This window comes from Cariama cristata, unplaced genomic scaffold, assembly GCF_000690535.1.
Source record: "Cariama cristata isolate BGI_N322 unplaced genomic scaffold, ASM69053v1 scaffold3071, whole genome shotgun sequence".
NCBI lineage: Eukaryota > Metazoa > Chordata > Aves > Cariamiformes > Cariamidae > Cariama > Cariama cristata.
In genome coordinates this window covers 12,679-35,792 of record NW_009599642.1, presented here as the reverse complement: position 1 = coordinate 35,792, position 23,114 = coordinate 12,679, and the positions used below count along the sequence as shown (strand labels likewise).

General features: G+C 39.4%; 1 protein-coding gene across 1 annotated transcript in view; it reads right to left on the bottom strand.

Annotated features, from left to right (window-relative positions):
• The window catches only part of LOC104168958 (exocyst complex component 4-like), a gene marked incomplete at its 5' end in the record, with an annotated part of 28,443 nt that extends 7,060 nt beyond the window's left edge, over positions 1-21,383 (bottom strand). Inside the window, 2 exons of the mRNA XM_009709745.1 lie at positions 17,803-17,997; positions 21,150-21,383. Coding sequence (XP_009708047.1) covers positions 17,803-17,997; positions 21,150-21,383 — 429 coding nt within the window. The remainder of the gene's footprint in view (positions 1-17,802; positions 17,998-21,149) is intronic.
• Between the last annotated feature and the right edge of the window lie 1,731 nt (positions 21,384-23,114).

Genomic DNA, 23,114 nt, shown 5'->3' with positions numbered 1-23,114 from the left:
AAAAACAAACAAACAAACAAACAAACATTTTTCCCTTCCATAGCTTTAGTTACAGAAAGATGATCTAAGTCCTGGCAACAGGCAAGCTATAAAGCAGCATTCCAGATAATATTTCAGAATACAAAACATGATATTAAAACATTTGTCTCATTTGTGTGCTGGATAACCTACCACAGAACAGGAGCATAAGTAACTAAAATGAAGCAAAAAGGTCTACAAAGAATGCACAAAATTAAAAATACACTACAGACAGATCTAACAATGGAACTGTTATGAGAAAAACCTTGACAAGCTTGTGTTTCACCCTACTATCCTGGGAAAAATCAGTTCTTAAAACTCATTTTCAGCACATAACCACACTGTCATCACAAAGGCTTTGTTCTCCGGAAGCAGGGAGATTAAAAGTTACAGAGATGGATGGAAAAGAAAGGGAAGCAGAAAGTGAATAGGAAGAGCAGTAATAACGACAACAGCTCTGTTGACTACTTGGAAACACAAGCAGAAGTAGTTTACAGTTTGCTTTATTTAAAGTCCAAGTACCCGTCTGGGCCATGTGAACAAGATGGTCAACTATCTTGAGAAACAGTAAGGATACAAAGGGACTCGGAAAAATCACCATGGTGGGTCAGCTGAGAGCACAGCCAATGCCACGTACAGCCAAGAAAAATCAAGTGAGCATTGAGAGCAAGACTAGAAAGAAAGAAGACTTTTTAAATTGAATTCATAACAGGGACTATGTCTATCATTGGCAAAGTTTAAATCAAGACCCAAATTTTATGTCCTCACTCAGCTAGTAACACACCATCACTTGTATTATGCAAGAGACCTAAACATACGATAAAAATACTTTCAGCTTTGAAGATCATAGAGATTTATTTACTGTTGTACCATCGACTCATCACTCAACTTGGGCATACCAACTTCAACTAGTCATTCTTAACCTTTTCTCATTTCCAATCCTGATATGCAAAAGGAGTTAGATGAGTGGGAGACAGGCTGCACAAAGCCGTAACAGGTCAGAGTACCACAGAAATACTGTTCTGTAAAAAAGTACTGCTGTTCCTCAAGTTAGCAGTGACTCCTCCAATTAGAGGACCTTAATTTAGGAGAAAAACCTGTATTTTTGGATTTCTGTTTTTATTGTGGATGCTGCTCCTCTGCTTTCAGTATAAAGAACTAAGCAAGAAAAAGGTGCATTCTAGAAAGAAACCTAAGTGTTGGGGGTTGAATGTATTTACATTGCCAGCATCATTCCTAAACATAAAAAACTTTTCACATTTTAAAATAAGGCAACTGTCTCTCTCCCTCTTGAATACTAAGTTTTGTGGTTTTTTTTTAAAAAAGGGATTCTGTATTTAAATGGTATCTATTATTTTTCACTCATTTATTAAAGAGTTATCTGGAGTCCTCAGACAGACAGAAGCCCTTCACTTCTAATTATCTGCATCATTCATTAGGATTTTAATTTTATTACTTTGAACAATTAAGAATAGAAAAACCTTACAAGCTACAACAATTCCACATTGGTTTTAATATTTTCAGTACATGATAGCAAGTTTTGGATTTTTTCAGTTCACTAGCAGTGAACATTCACTTCAAAAGAATGAGTGCTGGGAAATTAAACAACTCTACATTTAGAGGAGTATAAACCATCCTGTTGCCTATTGCTAGAATGACACAGCTTCTCTGGTTGCTATCTCCCACCACATTCATCTCTACTTTACAGAGCTTCTTGTTCATTAAAATTAAAAGGTATTTGAGCCATCTTACATGTAGCACCTATCATTAAGGAGAGCGGTGAGGTTAAAGGTTATCCACACCTACCAAAAGGTGATCTCAAATGCACAACTGCACAATCCCCATATAGTAGGATGAGAAAGAATTGTAGTAGCTCAGAAGCATGCTGTGGTCACCCTCATGTGTAACGGCAGGAAGCATGGACTTCAACATTTTCTGTTCGAGCAAGTCAAAGAATCCTGGAAGTCAGGAATCAGCTTTCGTATCATTGCTAGAATAATAGATCCAGGTTGGAAGGGATCTCTGGAGGTTTCCAGTCCAACCCCCTGCTCAAAGCAGGGCAAACCTCAACATTAGATCAGGCTGCTCAGGGTCTCCAGCCAAGGTTTGAAAATCTGCAAGCACGGAGACCCACAGTCTCTCTGGTCTCTTGTTCCTGCTGCTTAACCCCTCTCATGGGGAAGAATCTTCTCCTTATGTCCAGTCACTTTCTCCAACAGAAATTGGTGATGGTTGCCTCTCATTTGTGCACTTCTGAGAGGAGCCTGGCTCCATTTTTCCTCCAATCCTTTTAGATGGTCACAGAAAGCAAAAACACACTCTCTTCTGCAGGTTGAACAAACCGAGTTACTGCAGCATCCTCTTAGATGTCTTGTGCTTCTAAGCCCAGTCCCCCCCAAGGGCTCTCCGCTGGACTCGCTCCCTGTGTTTCCTTCCCCATACAAGAAAAGGTCTGGACCTTTCTTGCAGAAGGGCTCCCAAAACTGGACATAGTACTCCAGATGCAGCCTTACAAGTGCATAGTCACTTACCTTGATCTGCTGGCTACGATCCTGCAAATACAGGAGTGGGACATCCAAATAACGGGACATTGTGTGATTCGGCACAATACTGTGTTATCCAAAAAGTCAGCGAGGGGACTGATCCTTGTTCTCCCTGTCATTACCACCCTGCACATACACCGAACTGAAGGTGCAATTCATAACACCACCCCTGCTTTTTGCTCCTTATCCTCGCTGTGGTAAATGTGTTGGATAATGAAGATCAAAGATGCTATAAAACATGCAACAGTATCACATTTAATTAGATTTTCTCTGCTTTCTTTTCTCCCTTCAGCTTAGACTAGATTTCCCAATTAGTTACCTGGTTTTTAATACCGCTATTACCTACTGTGTGCTATTCATACTAACAAAAGGACTAATAGATGTCGAATTGTATACAGAGGGGAAGAGTTATCACCACAAGTCTCTGGTTAAGACTGATAATGGAATAGCAGCCTTTTTCAGAGAACCTGAAAATTAGATGTACAGAAGAGAACTCCAAGTGGTTCAAGGGTCCAGAAAAAGCACCTGAGAGTCCTTCAAGCCTCTTTCTTACACCCATCTGGCTTAGCTAAATGGAAATGAGCAAGTCAATTTTTTATTTTTTTTTTTTCTTCCTGAGGCTGGGGGTAGATAATGTCTGAGTACCTGGACAGAAAGATAATTACAGGTGAGAGAGCTTCCCAACATTTTTCTTTTGGCAGGGGCTGGGGTGCAGAAAGGAGCTACAGCAAGAGCAAACAGCTGGAAGGTGAATCAACAGACAAACATCTTCTTGTTACTCCTTAAAAACCTGATTTACCATGAGCAAACAGTACCAAAAGAAATGGAAGGTAATCCCCACTTTTTTTTTTTTAAAGTCTGAAAGAAGTGTGTCACTCCCATTGAAAGTCACACTTAAATAAATACAAAATAACTGTATTCAGTCAAATAATAATTACAATATTGGCCTGGATTACAATAGAATTTGTCTTAGATAATCTGATAGTTGTTCCAGATGTTAAAATCTACTTATCTGTATCTACTTATCATTGTACTTACTATTACCTACAATAATAAGCAGTGACCCTTCAGAAAACAAGGATCAATGAAATAAGCCTGGAAAAAGAGCTCTGCTTTGTACGAGCTAAAAATTGCAAGTTTATAGAAAATAACGGTGGCATCAGAACCATTACGCAGCTTGTTTAAAGGTCACAGTCAGTTTGCAGTAGGACTTAATTGCCTTAAAAAGAAAATGTAGCTAAACATTTGCCTATCATAACATCCAATTTGGAAGGGTTTAATTTAGCATTTTACAGCAAACTAGAAGCTAAGTACTAGCAAGATATTTGTTAAAATTCTTCTTTCTTTCCTGACTTTGGCCAAAGTTTTCCAATCTGCTGGCAGTTAAGCCTCCATATTCCCTTAAAAGTATTTTCAACAGCATCCTATTTTTCCAAAAAGCATTGTAAAACAGACTTGAAAAGAGAGGATTGGTTTTTTTTGTTTTGGTTTTTTTTTTTTTTTTTTTTTCCAATTCTAGTCCCCCACAGTCCTGGAAGTCTATGAGCAAAGAGAAAATGAAAGCCCTTAACTAGGTGCTTCCTTCAGGGGAAAAAAAAAAAAACAACACACCACACAAAAAACACAGAATACTGGTTGCTCAAACTAGAAAACCAAATGCTTTCTGGCTGGGATACCAGCCTACTCTAACTTCAGACAACAGATATGAAAACATGAACAAACAACTGAGAAAGGTTAAAAGAAAACAATGTGGTAGGTCACAATTTGAAGGGGGAAAAAAAAAAAGTCAAGTCATACACAAACACAGTATGACAAAAGGAAAAAAGCTGAACCCTCTGAATAAAACAGCAAATAAATAGCATCAATCTAGAAGGTCTCAGCTGCCTTGCTGGATGAATAAAGACAATGCTGACATTTAAAAGGAGGAGAATTGATCTACTGCTTTTACAAGGAACTCACTTTCAAAAGGTACAGGAAAGGAAAACAACTGAAAAATGGCCTAAATGTGTGTAGCCAGTTCTAAACAAGTAGTTCACTGAATTCAATTTGCACCTGCCTTGCATGAGCTAAGGATCTAACCTGAAAAGTTTGCTTCAGAAACAGGAAGGTACTCACGCTCCAGCTGTTGAGATCTTGCACCGGGCAAAAAGGCAGAATATCTACAAACGATGGTCTCTATTCAAAGAATTTAAGATGTGCTATATTTAAGACCAGATGATGCACTAGAGAACTGATCCTCCAACTTTCTAACACGGCAAGTGTAGCTAAGGGATGTCAAATTACATGTGACAAGGAACTTTTCAGCGGCTTGTTTTGGTTTGGGTTGGCACATGGCACCCCTGTTCCAACATATTCAAAGAAAACAGCAACTGCAAGCAGCTGGAGACACGCTTTTGGAAGGGGACCACTCTGACCGACTGTGGCATGGGGGTGACCTACGCTGGAGCAGGAACACCCTCAAATGGACTGCAGTTTGTGGGTGACCCACGTCACAGCAGGCACTCTAAGGAAAAGCATAGCAGAGGAAAACCTGAAGAACCAAAGTGCTGCAGACGAAACCAGTAAGAAGCAGAGCAGCAGAAGGAAACCCTTACAGATGACATAGACTTTCTGTGCCACCCGCCGTCTCATGAGAAGAACCGTGACAGGTTGAGCATCAGCCGTGGACAAAATAAGTTGAGAAAAGGGAGGGGAGTAAAGGTGGTGGACTTAAATTGTACCTGGAGAAGAGTGAGAAAACACATTTACTTAAGTGTTTTTTGATTGTCTTCTCTTTTTTTTCCCCCACCTCAAAACCCAAATCACTGATCAGAAGTTTGTGTTAACTAACAATAAATTAAGCAAGAGTTCCCAAAGTCGAGGCTCTTTTGCCTACAAAATTCCCACATTTTCCATGGATGATAAAGAGAATCACAGGTTCACAGAATGGCTGAAGTTGGAAGGGAGCTCTGGAGGTCATCTGGTCCAACCTCCCTGCTCAAGCAGGGCCACCCACAGCCAGTTGCCCAGGACCGTGCCTAGACAGCTTTTGAACATCTCCAAGGATGGGGATGCCACAACTTCCCTGGGCAACCTGGGCCAGTGCTCCATCACCCTCACAGTCAAAAAACCCAAATGTTTCCTGATACTCAGAGGGAACCTCCTGTGGTTCAGTTTGTGCCCATTGCCTCTGGTCCTGGCACTGGGGACCACTGAACAGAGCCTGGCTCCATCCTCTGTGCACCCTCCTGTTGGGTGTTTATACACATTTTTAAGATCCCCCTTGAGCCTTTTCTTCTCCAGGCTACACAATCCCAGCTCTCTCAGCCTTTTCTCCTAGGATAGACGCTCCAGTCCCTTCATCATCCTTGTGGAATGGGCTAACATCCAGAAAACAGAAGACTGTTGACTACTTTGAGCCTCCACTGCTGGAAACACATAATGAGTAACTGATTAAGTCTGCTTTTAAACTGCATTTATATTTTTTAATTAGAAGCTTGACGTAAGTCTTATCCAGTAAGCCTGTATTTCATCTGTAAATTTGTTCAGTATTTTGGTTGCAAAGGTGAATCAGGATGAAGCTGAAAAGTTACTGCCTTTGAGGGTGGGACATCCAAATAATGGGACACATGGAAAACTTGCACCTTGTCTGCTACCCAACTGCCACAGGCCAGTGTATAGCATCGTGTGAACTGGTGTCAAGACAAACCAGTGAACATGAGCTAGCTAAGATTACTCTGAACTTAAAGAACATCCAGATGGTCCTAAAGCAGGGAGCCTTTAGCTAACAAGCATGGAAAACACGAAAACCACACAGATCAAAGATAGCTATTCCTGACTGTCACCGCCTCCTTCGCCTTAAAAACAGGAAAAGGAGAAAAGGTACGCAGGATGTGAGGATTAATGAGTAGCTGTAAAACACTGATGACGAACGGTACCAAGTGCTGATTAACATACTGGATATTAAGATGATGGAAGAAATTGCTACCAATTTTGTTCATCTTTAAACAGTCTTGTAAGAATTAACAAGCTAAAAGTAAACAACGAGCAATGAAAGACTGAAAACTAAAGAAGATGATTCCTTTGCAATACTTTGGAAATAGTCAAGGTCCATGACTCCGAGGTACACACACAAAAAAAAGTGCTCAGGTTGCAAGAAAACAGCTCATCCTGAGCTGTTTAAGCTTATAAATAAGCAGTGTAAGCTTATTTCGTGGGGGAAGCACAGGGAAAATGTACATATACGAGCAAGGAAAAAGGGTTACTTTTTGTTTGTTGGGTTTGATTTCTCTTAAACATAGCACCTATATTAAGATTCCCACCAGCAGAGACATCAACATTACTGAAATGCAACCGCCTCTACAAAAGGAGGCAACAAGCAGCCAGTACATGGCACGATGCCCAACAGTCAGAAAGTGTATGTGAAGGCTAAGGGGTAACGGAATTCTTTTTTAATGCCTTAACAGAACAGAAAAGTATTTTCCAAAGAATCAAATTCCAGCAAGCCAAACTCCACAATTTTGCTTTCTAAATCAATCATCCTCATCCCATTTAGCCTTACCTTTTCTTTTTTTCCCTAAAAAGAAATTTCATGTTATCAGACTCAAGTATGGAGGAGGTCTATCTGATGACACAGCCATTTCCCTACCACTATAATATTGCCATAACTACACTTGACAGACGTTGCTTTTATATCTCTTGCTGGTAAGGTTTCTGCTCCTACTTTATGAAAACATCAAAGGAAACCTGTTACAAGCACATTAACACAAAGTACAAACGTCTTTTACTTTTCTTAAGTGTTTAAATGGCAGTGACCCAACCTAACTTACTGTTTTCCTCTAACAACTATAAAATATTTATAAAATTATGGTCTTCACTTGCTGTCCTTTACTCCAGCTACATAAATTTAATTCTTTCGAATTTGCCTTAGTCCTGTCACCCATCAATCATTCTACTTCCTCCTCCACTCACTGTAATTCATCAATGTCTTTCTAGTAATAAAGTGCCGAAACCAAAAGCAGCGCTCAAAGAGTGGCTAAAAACAACAAGAGAGGATTATCCAACTGCTCACTTGGACTTTAAAACAAAACATGAGCAATTTCAACAATAGTATGGTCAAATGACTTCCCTGAAGTGGGAAAGTCAGAATACCTATTGGCATCACAGACTTGCCCGAGACTTCTTCCAGTAGATTGACAACTCGATGGAAATGAGACATGTATTGCCCCAGTACCTGTGACAGCTGTGTGCCTCGAATCCTCGGTGGCTCCTGGGCAATAAGATGAAGTTAGCAGATCAAAGATTCGGTACCATCTACACGAAGCACGTCAGACAGGTCAGCTACAGAACTCACTGCCAAAGGACAGTGTTGAAGGCAAAAGTTTCAACTGGTGCAAAAAGCAACAGGGACAAACTCAAGGAAGAAACATCTATTGAGTGCTATTCAACACAAAAGACATCAGCTTTCCCATCAAAAGCTGCATATTGCCAACTGTTGGGAGCTCACAGAGTGTTTTGGTAAAGGATTGCTATTGCTTGCTCTGTCCTAACTCTCCCTTCTAAGCATCCTCTGCACCAGACACACTACTGCCCTAAGACCACCTTCAGTCTGACCTTGTACAGACATCTATATTAAATCTCACTGGAGCACTGTCATGGACTAGCAATACAGTTGTAGGTACTGTGAAGGCAGCAAAAATAATAAAAAAGGCTTTTCCTTTCACTTTTCAGTTCTATACTTCTTTATCTCTTGATTTAACGCATCCTCATTTAGTCTTAATTGCCATTAAGAAAAGCGTGTTTTTTCAGGACCACTTTTGTCCCAAAAGTCTTCTCTCCATATGAATGATGTCTACAACAATGGGGTCGTAATGCAAGACAGTAAAAGATCAGGATTTTCCTTTTAATGCAAACCTGCAGTTTCCCAAATTGATTCTCTTGTCATCTTCAAGACGACATTTCGAATCTTTTACGCTCCCTGTGTCCCATCTCTCTGTTGTTAAAGGAATCTTTAACTCTTTTCAATTAGCTCTTCACCTATTAATTTACTAACTTATTTTTCTTACAGAATTCATAAATTCACTAAAGGTAACATTAAACTGCAGTGTAAGACAACCATTGCCGCTGCCTGCTCAGACAGACACATCGTCCATACATCTTCATTTTTGAGTTGTTCAGCATAAGTCTTCCTCTAGGTCTACAGGGCAATGGTTCTTCTATCACACCGTTTTGAAAGTTACTTGGTAGCATTATGCCAACTTTACCAGACATAAATCAGTTTACTTCAGTGGAAAACTTCTGTGTTAAATTCACCCCAAATGTTTCAAATGCTTTGCTAAAAACTAAATTTATTACACCTTCTCACCCATCATGCACTAACTTTAAAGTTGCAATCTAATATAAAATAACTTTATATTGTCCCATAATCCAATCTGTCTTCAACAACTTCTCTTGGTGTTTGTTCCAATATTTTAGTACGGACAGAATTATATCTGTACAATCCAGAGTTTAAAAAAGAATTCATGGAAAGACCAGTGATGACTAGAAAAACACCTGCTGTATTCAAAGATGAATGGATAAAAATGTAAATGTCTCACAGAATAAAGTCCATAGCATATCTTAATAATAAAAATGACCAACAGCATAAAGAAATATTAACCTGAAGGTGTGTAATACGACTAGGTTCACGAGTTAAAAAGGAAGCAAATGTAAACTAGGCCACGAAATTCTCAAGCTGTTAGGAAAGCACTCCCAAGAAAGGATGCATTGTTAAATGGCAGGAGCAATTGCCTTGAACAAAGAACTTCTCGTCACTGCGCCTATAGTATAACCAGGAAAGACTAAATTTAATGTTCAAGAAATGCTCATTCCCAAAAGCATAATCTTATACATGCCTCTCCCTTTCATTAAGGACAGTGTCTTGTCGTGTAGTTGCGGCTCACTTTCACCATAAAAAGATGCTAGACACCGCTACTCCACCTTCATTACAGCATGTTTTCTTATTTAATAAACTTTCATCAGCTTAAATGAATGGTTGTTATTAGTAGAGCTAACAGCCACATGATAATACTCTAGAGTGATATCAATGCTTGTTGGTGCGTTAACTAAGAGCGGAGGGGCTGAGGTCAAGCACGTGTCAATGCAAATGAAGCAGTATTAGGCACTAACAGTTTAGTGCAATAGACTGCCTCAGATAATGGAAATTACAGGATAAAAAGAATGAGAAAAAGTTATTGATAAGTATACTGAGGGAAAAAATTATAAAGATGTTTCAAAGGGAAAGAAACTCTCCACATTCTAATGTCTTTAAACCTAGCCTAGCAAGTTCATTTAAAAAAAAAACCTACCCAGAAAACAGAATTAAAAGAGAAAAACAGAAAAAAAAAGAGAAAGATACAGAAAAGAGGTGAAAAATGTTCTAACAATACATAGCACCAATGGTTCTCATATAAGGAACTCAGAAGTATTCTACTAAACTTAATTACTTCGGCTTTACAGTGTTCCTCGAAGGCAAACAAATACTACTAATAAATGCTAGCATCTGAGTAAAGGTACAGTACTTTAAATGAGTGAGCAGCAGACAAAGAAAGCTCATGATTTCCATGCTTATGTGTGAATCACTAGAATGTATCCTATGCATCCATCAACTTAATAAAAACAAAGCTGCCTTCTTTCTCACCAGTACCTCAACCATGTAGCTAACAGAAATCACAGGGTTTGCCACTCATTAAAAACTAATACAAAACAGTTCCTTTAAGCATAAATACTTATACACCTCAGTAGGTAACGTGAAATAAGACACAACTCTTGAGACGTCAGCTTCTCAATTCTGTTTTCTAAAAGGTTTCTTTGTAATCAATAAGGTCAACAATGACAAGACCAATGTTAGCTGGGGAAAGACTTCAAGGTACGATGTATTGGGAAAATACTACTATTTTTATAATTCAGAAGAAAGAAAGTTTCAAGTAGGGTCAAAATTTAAATTTTGTAATAAAAACACTTCCATAAAATCTAAATCCAACAAAAGTCTTATATTTCCACTTATGGCATTAATTCCAAACTACAACAGTGTTCCACAGCGGCACCTGAATCCCAGCTCTGCAATCAGAAATGCAGAAACAGAATGAAAGACTGTTTTTATTGATTTCCATTGTTCCAGCTAAAAGACAGACAGTAAATAAAACGCATACCGAGAACTGCGTTGCGATTTATATTTTTTTTTCATTATTCCAGACTACTTGTAGTCTAAGAAGTCTGCGCAGATCACTACACGGTACTTTTAATTGAAAGATTCTCCTCATACCATACTGAGGAAAGCCACAGGTAGCAGCTACATTCAAGTAACAAAACTTCAAACTCTCAACTGTGCCCAGGGCTACAAACACCCAGTGTTTTCCAGGAAGACGCTAATCACTCCAAATGTCTTCGTAGAGGATTAACATGAAGTGGGTAGAAAGGTAGGGGACACTGTTATCGAGTAGGACACATTCATTATGGGATAAACAAGAAGAGGTCAAATATGCACACGTGTACACACACATACACAGAGCAATACCCTCTTTCTGCTCCTGAGAAACATTTCAATATTTTAAGCTCCTTGTTTGACTCCCACTTCCCACAGCAAGTGAGGTTCCTTGTCCTCATACACTGTTCTCCAAAATATCTCTACCCATGCTTAGTCTCTATTTCCTTTTCCTATGCTACCTCTCCCCTCCAGCTGCCTCAGTAGCTTTACAATCATTTTTGCACAGCATTTCCACTTATTAAAACATCTTCGTCTTCTGCCCATGTTCTCAGCCACTAAGCAGCCCAGTCGTATTGTAAAACCCTGCAGTTAAAAAAAAAAAAAGAAAAAAAACAAAACACACAAACAAAACTCACAACACTTTTTGTAAAATGCTTTGGAATGCAGACAATGGAGCTAGTCAGCATTTCTAGTTTAGACTGGTATGTTCCCGATACAAAGGTTAGATTTCACAATAAAGTAATGCTTTTCAAAAAATTAACCCAATACAGATCTTACAGTCTATGGAGCTGAGCAAAAATACACTTAATGCATGATAAGGATGCCAGTGGTGAACTCGGTATGCTTTAACTATGCTGCATCAGCACAATTGAAAATGACCTAATTTACCTGCAAACCAATCTCCTCTTCTGTACAGCTGGATGCCGCGCCAAGTACATTTAATTGAATGCAACAACAACAGCCACTAGCTCAACTCTAGAAACTGAACAAATTGGCAACAATGCAAATTTGCAGTAAGAAAGTGGTCAGCTCTGAGAAAAGCCTGATGCTATTATTCACTTCAGAAAACAGAGGAGGAGACATGTATTATTCTTTCTCTGACATAAGGAAACTGAAATAGAAGACCTGAACACTGAAAAAGAAAGAAAAGTAGGTGCTGGCACATTCCCTGGCCTACTTCTTGAGAAACAAATTACTGTCACTTCAGCTGTGTATTTCTTGGGACAAAGACACACAGGCTAAAAGGATGTGTTCATGAGTAAAACACGCGTACACATCAGTTCCTAGCTCTGTAACATAAGGAGTGTGAAGTTAAACTTAAGTGAAGACTAGTCTGAGGGCTCCATACTTCCCTCATTCCACCTTCATTCTCACTTCTTGTCATCCTCCTAACAAAAAAAACCTTCAACTGGAAATAGCAGTTGTCCTCCCTCCTATCCTATGGATATATTTCGGCAGTTTCATGGTGTTTTGTTACCTGATACAATCCCACCCCAAAGGAATTGTACTCCTGCACTAACAAATCGAGTTTACAGTGTTTCATGGTCTACTGGAATTAGAAGATTTTTTTTAAAAAACTCTATATACTTTGACAAAGTGGTATTAGTTCATTAAAATTGCAAAGCTAGACACATAAAAGCCAGGAAATGTAAAGAAAGCAGCCTAAGCAATTTTCATGTAATCATATTATGATATGACCTTTAATTTCTTGATTCAACAACATTTCTTCCTTCAACTGTTTTTAGCATTTCATCTCTTAGATTATTTAAACAAATGGAAAATATTAATTTCTCCCTATGGGTACCTCATGGGTCAACAGCAGAGCCAGAACAATTAGATCAACACCACAGATCTCTACCATACTTGAGTGAGCTAATTAACTGCTAGGCAGAGCATACTGCCCTTCAACGCACAGCCCAAGGCTGGGGCAGATGAGGCACGAAACTGCTTCCTCCAAGCAAGTAACCTTCTGTCCTTGCCCACTGCTGCCCGTCCTGCTGTGTGCCTTCTGCTTCAAGTTCTGGCTTGGTTATAATGTCATGTAGCACATCTAAAACATCTCTTCTAGAAGAATTTGGCTACCTGCCTTCCAGCAACCAAGCTCGTGCTTCCAGGGCAAATGCAAGCTATACCCCCAACCCCAATTTGTCTCTGTCACCGGCTCTGCTGCTCTCCCCTTTGGAGACTGCCCACTGCCTTCACTTAGGAAGCTCCTTCTGCATCAGAATTCCCCTCTCAGCACCTGATCATAGAATCAGAGAATCATTTAGGTTGGAAAAAACCTTTAAGATCATTCAAGCCCAACTGTTAACCTAACGCTGCCAAGCCCACCACTAAACCCTGTCCCTAAACACCACATCTACATGTCTTTTAAATACCTCCAGGGATGGGGACTCCACCACTGCCCTGGGCAGCCTGTTCCAGGGCTTGGCAACTCTTTTGGTGAAGAAATTCCTGGCTTGACAACCCTCTTGGTGAAGAATTTTTTCCCAATATCCAATCTAAACCTCCCCTGGCACAACTTGAGGCCATTTCCTCTGGTCCTATCGCTGGTTACTTGGGAGAAGAGATCGAATCCCACCTCACTACAATCTCCTTTCAGGTAGTTGTAAAGCATGATAAGGTCACCCCTTAGCCTCCTTTTTATGTTTTATGTTAAACAGAAAACACACACATATGCGTGCGTGTGCACTCAATTGCCACATAAAAGTGAATGTTACTTTTAGCAATTTAGCATGTGAAAAAACAGATTTTTTACAGAAAAATGTACAAACTCATACTTTAAAAAAAGCACATAGAGAAATCAAAAATAACTGAAATGTATTCAATGTCAGACAGGAGTTCAATCTTTTCCAGACCCTCCTAATTTCTCCAAAGCTTCACAATTCGAAGGAGGTTGCAACTAGGTCCTGTTAACACAACCTACGTAAGGTGCAATCACAGAACAGCAAACCTGATGCTACTGGCTCTGCTCACCACAGTGTGTATTATCAAGATGCTGGAGGAAGACAGAACAGAAATACATGATATTTGAAGTTCATCTGTGCTACTCTAGATGGAAACAGAATCAGAAACAAAAAAGCTGCCACTTAAAAATTTTAACTTTATACAAATGTAAGCTGTCACAAAATACCTTTGCATTGTGTTCATACTACTGGGAAAAGCTGCCATTCTTTTATTAACAATTCTTCCCAGCATTACTCAGTCATTGCACATTAGAACCAGCAGCTGGAGAGTTTTGAGTGATAATGAAACCTGTAACAAGCCATCTTCAGCCGTCTTTTCCAAACAATAAGGGAATTAAAATTTCAATTTAAATGCAGAGGTTCGAAACACGCTTCAGTGGCAAAATTACTTCAATTAATGTGAGCAGAATACAAAGAACAGACTGCAGAAATGTGATGCAGCAACCAGAAATTATGCCATTAGAGTGCTTGCATCAACCTAACACGACGACTGCAAAGGTCTAATTTCGACAGTACGTATCACAAGGCTACAGGCAACAATATTAATCAGTGCTCCAATTTCAATGTGAGGGATACAAGCTCTTTCGTCAGATCGCTTCAGGCTTTTTATAAGCCACGAGCATCTGTTTACCTTGAGGAATGAAACAAAAGGACAGACAGATCTGCATACATTCTGCATCCCTGACAGTTTAGTAATTACTTTACATAATATTCGTATCATATAAAAGGAGAAAGGAATTATCCTGCAGCCAGTGAGTGATTACAACATCCCAGTCTTGCAGAGGCCGTGTTAACAGAAGATGGCAAAAGTCAGTGAGCCTACAGCGATTCTTGCCTATGAAAAAGCTCCAAATGCAGGTAGGTTACTGTTTCTTTATTACAGGTACACTTGTCTTCAAATGAGAATTGCAAGTGTCAATGAACGGCTGAAAGAGTATGTTCAATTTTCCCTTGAGGTTTCTCTGCATTCTTTAATATATTAAAAAAAAACACCCTAACAGCTGCTTTTTATGTCATTATCATTTGATTTCTTAGAAAAGATACTCTATTCTGGAAAGGAAACAGCCAACAAAAACCAGCATGGTATACTACAGAAGTCTGTACTTCAGTGAGGTCTAACACTGCCTCTAACTCACAGCCTTGGCCAGCCTTACCTACACACACACGCACGTGTGTATATATATAAGTGTATACAAAAAAAACCTGCACACACAATATATTGCGAACCAAGATAAGTTAGATATCACAAATACACATATTGCAAACCACTTCTAAAGCACATTATATAACAAATCCCAAGTATTGTTATTTGTTTTCTTACCCTTCCTATCTTATATTCCAGACAGGAAATTAATTACTTTTCTGGAATTTCCTCCTGAAAAGAACTTTTTTGAATTAGAAAAAAAACAACAAAAAAAACCCACCACCAAACCAAAAAACACCAAACCAAGCAAACTGGCAAGTCCATCAAGTAAAAGAAAGCACCAACATTTCAATTGATACTGACGTTAACTCTGAATACCATGGTTTTCCCGCTACACTGAGTAACCTGAATTTACATCTACTTCTTTATCTCTCATAATTGAAACTATCAGATGAACACCACATTCCAATTTCCTGTATTAGAAACCTGACAAAAGTTTTGGCAAAACCTGATTGAACCCTTCTCATATACGCTGCCTCAAGTTATTGCATTGCTGATCTGTTTTCAGGAATTCTAGAGGTTTTACATAACATTTTATAAAGTATCATAAAACTTCCACTCTACATTACACAACAGAAATGGATACATTACCCATCTCAGACAGTTTACAATACGGTGGGAAAGATATAAGACAATAATTCATATTAGAAGGACAGTGAGACTAAGGAGAGTAAGATGGAGAGGATTTGTAGAAGGTGGTTTTAAAAAGGAAAAAAGGGAAAATTGTGACCAGGTTACAGAAAGATGATTGCACCAGGTGTGGCATGAAAACAGAACCCCAGCATCAAAAAAAAAGCAGGAAGGTGATGGCAGAGTCAAATCAGACAAGAGGATGTGACAGCAACAACAAAAAATCCAGATAGGGTTACACATACCGTCAGAGAAAGGGATGAGGAGACTGACAACAAACTGAAATGTTTCACAGGGAACAAGGTAAGTTTTAGGCAGTCGTATTTAAGGTAAAATGAGATAAAATGGAAAGAAGGAAATTAAAGTTCAAGTCTGGGCTCTAGCAATATGAGGTGACAACACCATGATTTCCAGCTCTCCATCCATTGAATAATGACCCATTAAAAAGAAGTGAAGAGGCACAGCTAAGAGAAATACAAAGGACAGTGAAGTTAAAAAAAACAATAATAAAGGAAGGCAATGAAAAGATTTCCTTAAAGGCATTCGCTAGCAAACACAAAGAGGAGTATGAACAGACACACTTCTTTTGCCTTCACTTTTGAATCACAGACTGCTTAATGTTGGAAAGGACCTGTAGAGAACATCTAATCCACCTCCCTGCTCAAGCGTGGTCACCTACAGCCAGTCACCCAGGACCATGTCCAGTCTGGTTTTGAAAATTTTCCACAAATAGAGAGTCCACAACCTCTCTGAGTAACCTGTTCCAGCGTTCAACCTTCCTTACAGTAAAAAAGTGTTTTCTTATGCTCAGACAGCTTCCTATGTTTCAATCTCTGTCCATTGTCTCTTCTTCTGTCACTGGGCCCCACTGAGAAAAGCGTGGTTTTGTTTACTTTGCATCCTCCCATCAGACATAACCATCAATAAGATCTCCTTGAGGAGATCTCTTCCCTAAGTGACGCAGTCCCAGCTCTCTCAGCCTCTCCTTATATGTGAGATGCTCCTGTCCCTTAACCATCTTTGTGATCCTTCGCTGGACTCGATCCAGTAACTACCTCTCTGTCTTGTACCAGGAGAACCTATAACTGGACTCAGCGCTCCACATGTCGGGACTGACTAGAGGGGAAGGATCACCTCCCTTGTAAAGTTTTTAATTACTGGCAGAAGACAGTTCCAGGAAAGAAAGGATTGGAGCCTGGAGAGGAAGTGTGCTTGTTAAGTTTAGGAATAAGAGAAAAGGAAAAAAACATTGTTAGTAGAGAAGTTCAGGAAACATCTACCTGCACTACGAGACTGGACTTGAAAGGTGTGCTTATAAAAGAGTAGAACTGAAGAGGACAAACACTTCAAGATAAAGAGAAAAAAGATTAAAAAAAGAGTTGGAAATAAGTACAAAGGATCAAGCTTCCTGGTAAAAGACCAAGAGGAAGATAATGAGAGGCAAACACATCTAGAATAGAATCGTAGAATCATTTAGATTGGAAAAGACCTTAAGCTCATCAAGTTCAACTGTAGAAAGGCAGAGTCAGGGGAATCCTGGAGAGTTAGAGGACTGTGGACAAGCTTATAAATCATTTGGGAAAGCTTGGGTCAATATGAAGGGGGAGATGCCTTGGGGCAACGCACGCAAATAGGCCAGATGAGGTTTTGGAAGGCCCTGGAGCTAGTGGTTGTGCTGCTGTTCTTTCACCTAAATGGTGAAAGACAGTCTCCCCTCTGAATAGTGACCAAAGTTGTGAGTGCATTCTGGGCGATGAAATAGGAGAGAAACAGGATAGTTCTTCCATAACAAAAATGGTTTTGAAATAACTGATAAGGTAGAAAGAAAGAAGATGATACTGGCATGCATCTGGGAAATTAATTTTAAAATAAGGCACCAGGTTTCAAACGCAGAAGGAAATTCTACATGCGATCAAATAGGTCAAGAACTAGATGGTTACAGAAAGCGTCAGGATCAGGACAAGTAAAGAGACAAAGACAGCTCTGAAAGACAAGAGCTAACCAAACAGGATGGGAGACTGTAACCCTAAATTCAGTTGGGAAGGATCAAAACAAAACCAAACAGAAATTCCAGTACAAGAAAGCAGTGAATGACAGAAGAAACTAAGCAGGGAAAAAAGCAAGTAATAGCACAGACAGCAGATCTGTCTGCAGATGATCAGACAGCTGACCAGTGTGTTTCTGGTAGATACCGCCCCAGCAGGAGGTACATCTTACCAGCATGTCTGTTGCGTTGAGGTAGTGCTTGCTGGCCATGCACTGTTCCAGCTTCTGAGGCACTTGCTTGATGTTCTCTATCTCATCCAGCAAATTCAGGACATGTTTGTGCTCAATCCCTTCAATCCACAGTTTGCGCAACTCGTCCCGCTTGCAATGCAGCAGCATCTTGCATGATAGCAGATTCTCCTTCACCTACAAGCAATGTGTCAAAAGATTAATTAAATCTGTCCCTGTAACTGGCACTTCTAACATAGATCAGCCCTTTCCCACATTTAATGTACTAGGAATTCCAAAAATAATCACAGGTCTATACCAAATCCAAGGTCTTTAAAATTTCTGGTTATTCTTTTGTCTGAAGGAAAGCATACAGTACATAGAAATTGGAACTGCTTTCATAGTGAAATGTTTTTCAGTACAAGTTTTGTACCACTAGTGAAAATTTAACTGAAGTATCATAACATGAACAAACGCAGGATCCTATTAACCATGACCACAGACTTACTTGCATGTTTTCCAAAAATCAATTCAGTATTTTGGCATACAGCGAGAATCCAATTTTCAGTGAAAGCAAATAAGCCACTACTAATTTTTCTGCTGTAAACATTTTCCATCTGCCTATTAAATCTTTTGGCACGTCTCCTCCTTTCTTCAAGTTTGGTATCCATTTCTTGAAACCTGACTATCTAAGAGTACAACTATTTTCCCAACACCTCAAGCAATACCAATTTGTTTCGTAAGAGATCTGGTTTCATCGGAACAAACAGCAGTTAAGATACAGTTCAATTCAGCATTTCCATTATTTATCAAGGCCGTCACATCACCTACAGAAACAACTCGGTCTTTGCTATTCAGTGTGTACTCGAGCCTCACACCATCCTCTCTAAACGACAAAGTCTTTACTACTCTACTCCATTTGGGAAACATCAAGAGTTTTTCTTCTCCATTCTTTCTGCTCCAACCCACAGCCTGCATTCCCTGCTTTCAGGTTCTCCCAATATCCTCTGGTAAGGTCAGTATAACCTAGCTTTTCCTGCATAATGCAAATCAATAATACATATTAAAATGTGGAAGCAATTAACAACAGTTTCACACATTGTTTTCACACTACTCTTGTTTTTGTGAGAAGTTATGAATACTTAGGGTCCAACCTTTTCTCAGACTGAACTCTCACTGAATTACACATGAAGAGAGACTCTCAGAAGTAGGCCCTTCAATTTATTTTTAAATAATGAGCCTTCAAAGCTCTCCAGAAATCCCACTTCACCTGCACATTCTCCTACCTTGTTTGTCTAAAGGCAGTGTAAAAAAAAAAAAATACACGCAAAACACACAGATGGACCAAAATACAGACAACCGGTAAATAACAATAGCTACATAAAACAGCCTCCATCCAGAGTCAGAAGAGACTAAGATTTCAATACAGTAACATTGCACTCTGAAATGTCCTTCTGAAAAGAATAACATAGAAAAATCCTCAGCCAACAGAAACCCTAAGGTAAGAGTGTCATAACTTGCTGCAAAAGCAGAGGCAAACTAAAATGCATACAGAGCTCATTTCAGACTTAATCCCTGTTCAATACCTTAAATTAACATGTTTGACTGACCTAGCACACCATCATCCATGGACTGCTGTTACATAGAGCCAAAAGAGGTCACAAAAACAATTGCGAGGCTAGAAGAAATCTCACAAGGCATTCCTACTCCTATCCTTGCAAGAAAGGAGATGAACTATATCTACATTTGGGAGCAGGGGAAGGAATGAACAGCAAGTGTTTAAGAAAGAACCTCCCCGCGGTAAGCTAAATTGTTTCTACTTTATAATTCAGTTTTACAGTGGTAACACCTCTAAAGCTAGATTCTAAACTAAGCCTTTCCCAACAGAAATTCATGCAAGAATTGACTACAAAAGGTAGATACACAGAGGGATTTGGACTATCTACCACTTCTACAATTCCTAATGCAAGTAAACGCCTGTGCGATCGCCCACCTTCCACAAGAGGGGAACATCAAAAGGAAGTCTGATACAGATTGATGACAAACCAGATCTGTGGCCTCCCATGAGATTAGGTCAAAACTACTTCAATACATATTGACCAAAACTAATAAGAAAACTTAAATATCAAAAGGTCCTTCACCCTTACAGAATTTCTTCTAGGCGGGACCAAAAGGTCACACCCATATATGTTTGTTTTGACCTCTGCAAGGCTTAGTACACCATGTGAAACTAGGCACTGGCTACAGTTTATTTCAAATTTAGTGCAATTGATTTCTCCTTTCAAAGTGCTGAGCTTTGTACATAAATCCTAGAATGAACTCTTACCCTTGGAAAGCATCAGAATGGTCTCATTTTCTTTGAAAATGCTAAATGAATTTTAAAAGCCAGAAGGGTCGGCACATAGCCCCAGAAGGGTAAGAGCCTACTGTTCCTAAAGCACCGCTGTGAAAGGTTTTAAGCAGAGAGCTTCACAGAACCAGGAAAAAAAAAAAACAAAACACAACACAAATGGGTAAATTTGGTGTCTAGTTTGCAAAGTTTAGGTATAGCAAACTACGCAGGAAATAAAAGATATGACAGGAGACCAAAGAACTAATCTACTGCTGCAGGGAGAAAGCAGATGGAACAAAGAGCACCCGAGTTATTTACTGGCACGCTACCGAAGTGTGAGCACTCAAAATAAAGGAAGATACGGGGGCACAGAGTTCATGTGCATTCACACAACAGAACTGAGTTTGGAAATAGCACCAAAATTCATATTTTCTGAGCAAAAAGCAAGCTGATGAATCACCCAGACTATTTAGGAGGTGGTTGGAGGCCAATATATCAAAACATGAGGAGATTAGACAGAAAGGTGTTAGCTTAGCAGCCCTCAGACCTCAAAAACCCGATAGCAACATGCCCAGACAATAAATGAACAGGGGGCACCGCAAAGCTTTGCGCTCCATATCCACCTCCCGTTTTGCTTTTTAATTATTTGTATTCTCAAACAACAGAGAGATCCTATGGAAAACATGTCTCAAGTAAGATGTAGCCTGGGACCACTGTATTAGGACTGGATGGTCCGCTCCCAGCCGTGCCACAGAGCAACTTGAAAAATCAGGTCTAGTTCAGAATTAGTGGGTAACAGTACTTTCTCAATTAATTTTTTAGTTCAGTTCAGGATGATGACAAGCAGCTGGAAAAAGGGAGGGAGAAATAAAAGCTTAAAATGGGAGCTTACAACATCACACTGCCAATAAAAGGACAGTACACAGGAAAAAGATAGAGGAGTTGCACAGATTTGTACCCAGAGTACCGTCTATCAAGCAGATGCAAACACAGAAACACGTGCAAAGCTAGACTTCACCTGTTTGATCTTGTTGCGTGAGTTGGTGATGCGCTCTGTGATGCTCTGGTACGTGCGGATGGCAGTGGTGAGCTCAGTGTAGTGCTGGACAATGAGCTCATCCAAATCCCGATCACATTTCTCATAAGCTTCTTCCAGGCGGCCTTTCTCGGTCTCTCGGTCCTCAACATCATCGCTGGTAGATAAAGTCCTAAGGACAAAAAGATTACAAAAATAGGGATATTTTGAAATTATCTGTAAGGACAGGAAACCTTTGCCTAAAAAATACATTACCTACTGCAAACCAGTCACTCTCATTAGTCTGTACACTTCACTGAGTAAAGCTTATTTCTGGTAAAAATGTCTGTCTGGTGTTCAACACAGAACAATGTACTTCAATGAAATTAAAAAAAAAATAAAAATCACATAAATACTGTGTTTTATTGCTTCCCCAATTTTCAGATGCTTCAGAGCTTTTTTACTATGCTACTGGATTTATGAAAAGGGAAAGTTACCTATTAGTTATCATATTTCCAGAAAGACATTAATACGGGCCCAGCATAACATCTGAAATATATCCTGATTTATCACGTACAAAGAACCACAAAGAAGAAATTCTACTTTGGAATCAGGGACCGGTGCAATTATTTCTTAGAAGTGTTGCGGTTACTACTACTTATCTACCAAAAGTACGCTAGGGATATCACAAGCACGTAAAGAAATCCACCAAAAGGTCACCCATGCCTTCCACTAGTCAAGCTGTTTTCAAACGTATGCCAGTAGAGCGAAGAAGTGTCGCAGGCTCTTATTTCCACAGACACCCCAATTTATTTTAACTTCTGAGTAACATCATTTAGAAAAATTCTAATTTTTTTTTTTAAATCAATGAAGTTCGAGATTCCAACAAAACTGTGAAAAATTAATGAAACTGGCACAGAAGATAAAAGTTTCTTGGTGTCACTCCTAATTTCTAGCCAATCTTCTCTTTCTCCCTTTCTCTCTTCACCCTGCTCACTCCCTTCTCGAGACCCATCCTGCCACCGGATCCAGAAGGCCAAACCGGGAAAGACTCCATGGCACTACCAGAGAGAAGGCAGGAGAAAGCACTAGCCAAAAGGACACATCCTTATCCCCAACAGTAGGCAGCACTCAAAAAGTTGGTTTGTGCAAAAGAGGCATCCTAAATTTTCCTCTTCCTTTATCCTTGGAAGGGTAGCTATGGTCCATACAGGTTTCTGTTTTAAATCAGCAACACAGTCATTAAAGACTGTATACTTCATGGTCCAAAAGACAAAATTCATTTAGGATCACTGATAGTAGTTACGACCTAACCACTGGTATATCACAACCTTCAGATCTAGCAGGGAAGAATTCTGTAGCTCTATTGACAATGTCTGGATCATTTTAAAGAACTTACGATGAGAAAATATGCAAAATTGAAGATTTAAAAAAAAAATTTCACTGCATACAAACTGTTTTGGATCATATGCTTTCAACATCATGAAACAATCATAACCTTCAAAGAAATACGGAGCATCTACTTGCTGAAAGTGAGATGGTTTTAAAAATACAACTAGTCGTGCTTGAACACGTGGAGACTGTTATTTCATTTAAATCACAGAAGTTTAGGCCTCTGAACTGAGGCACCATCTTAAGATGCTATGCATCCTACTGAAAGAGTATAAAAATAGTAAGAGACTAGAACAGTCATTGTTTCCTATCCAAAAGACTATGAAAAAATACACTGCCGGGAGTACGAGAGAACTTTTTGAGCTTTTCTCTCTGGATTTCTTAAGCTATTTGTGTACAGAAGGTCAAATAGTTGGAAGGAGACAAAAAAAACCATTGCTGAACGCTGCTGCCGCTCTCTGCTACATAACAGATTTCACTTTGGGTTTGTTAAAGCAATGAGGTCCAGTCAAACTGAAACCTGTATCTCCTGCTGTCAAGTAAGAAAGAAAATAGCAACTTTTCTTGCAATAGCAG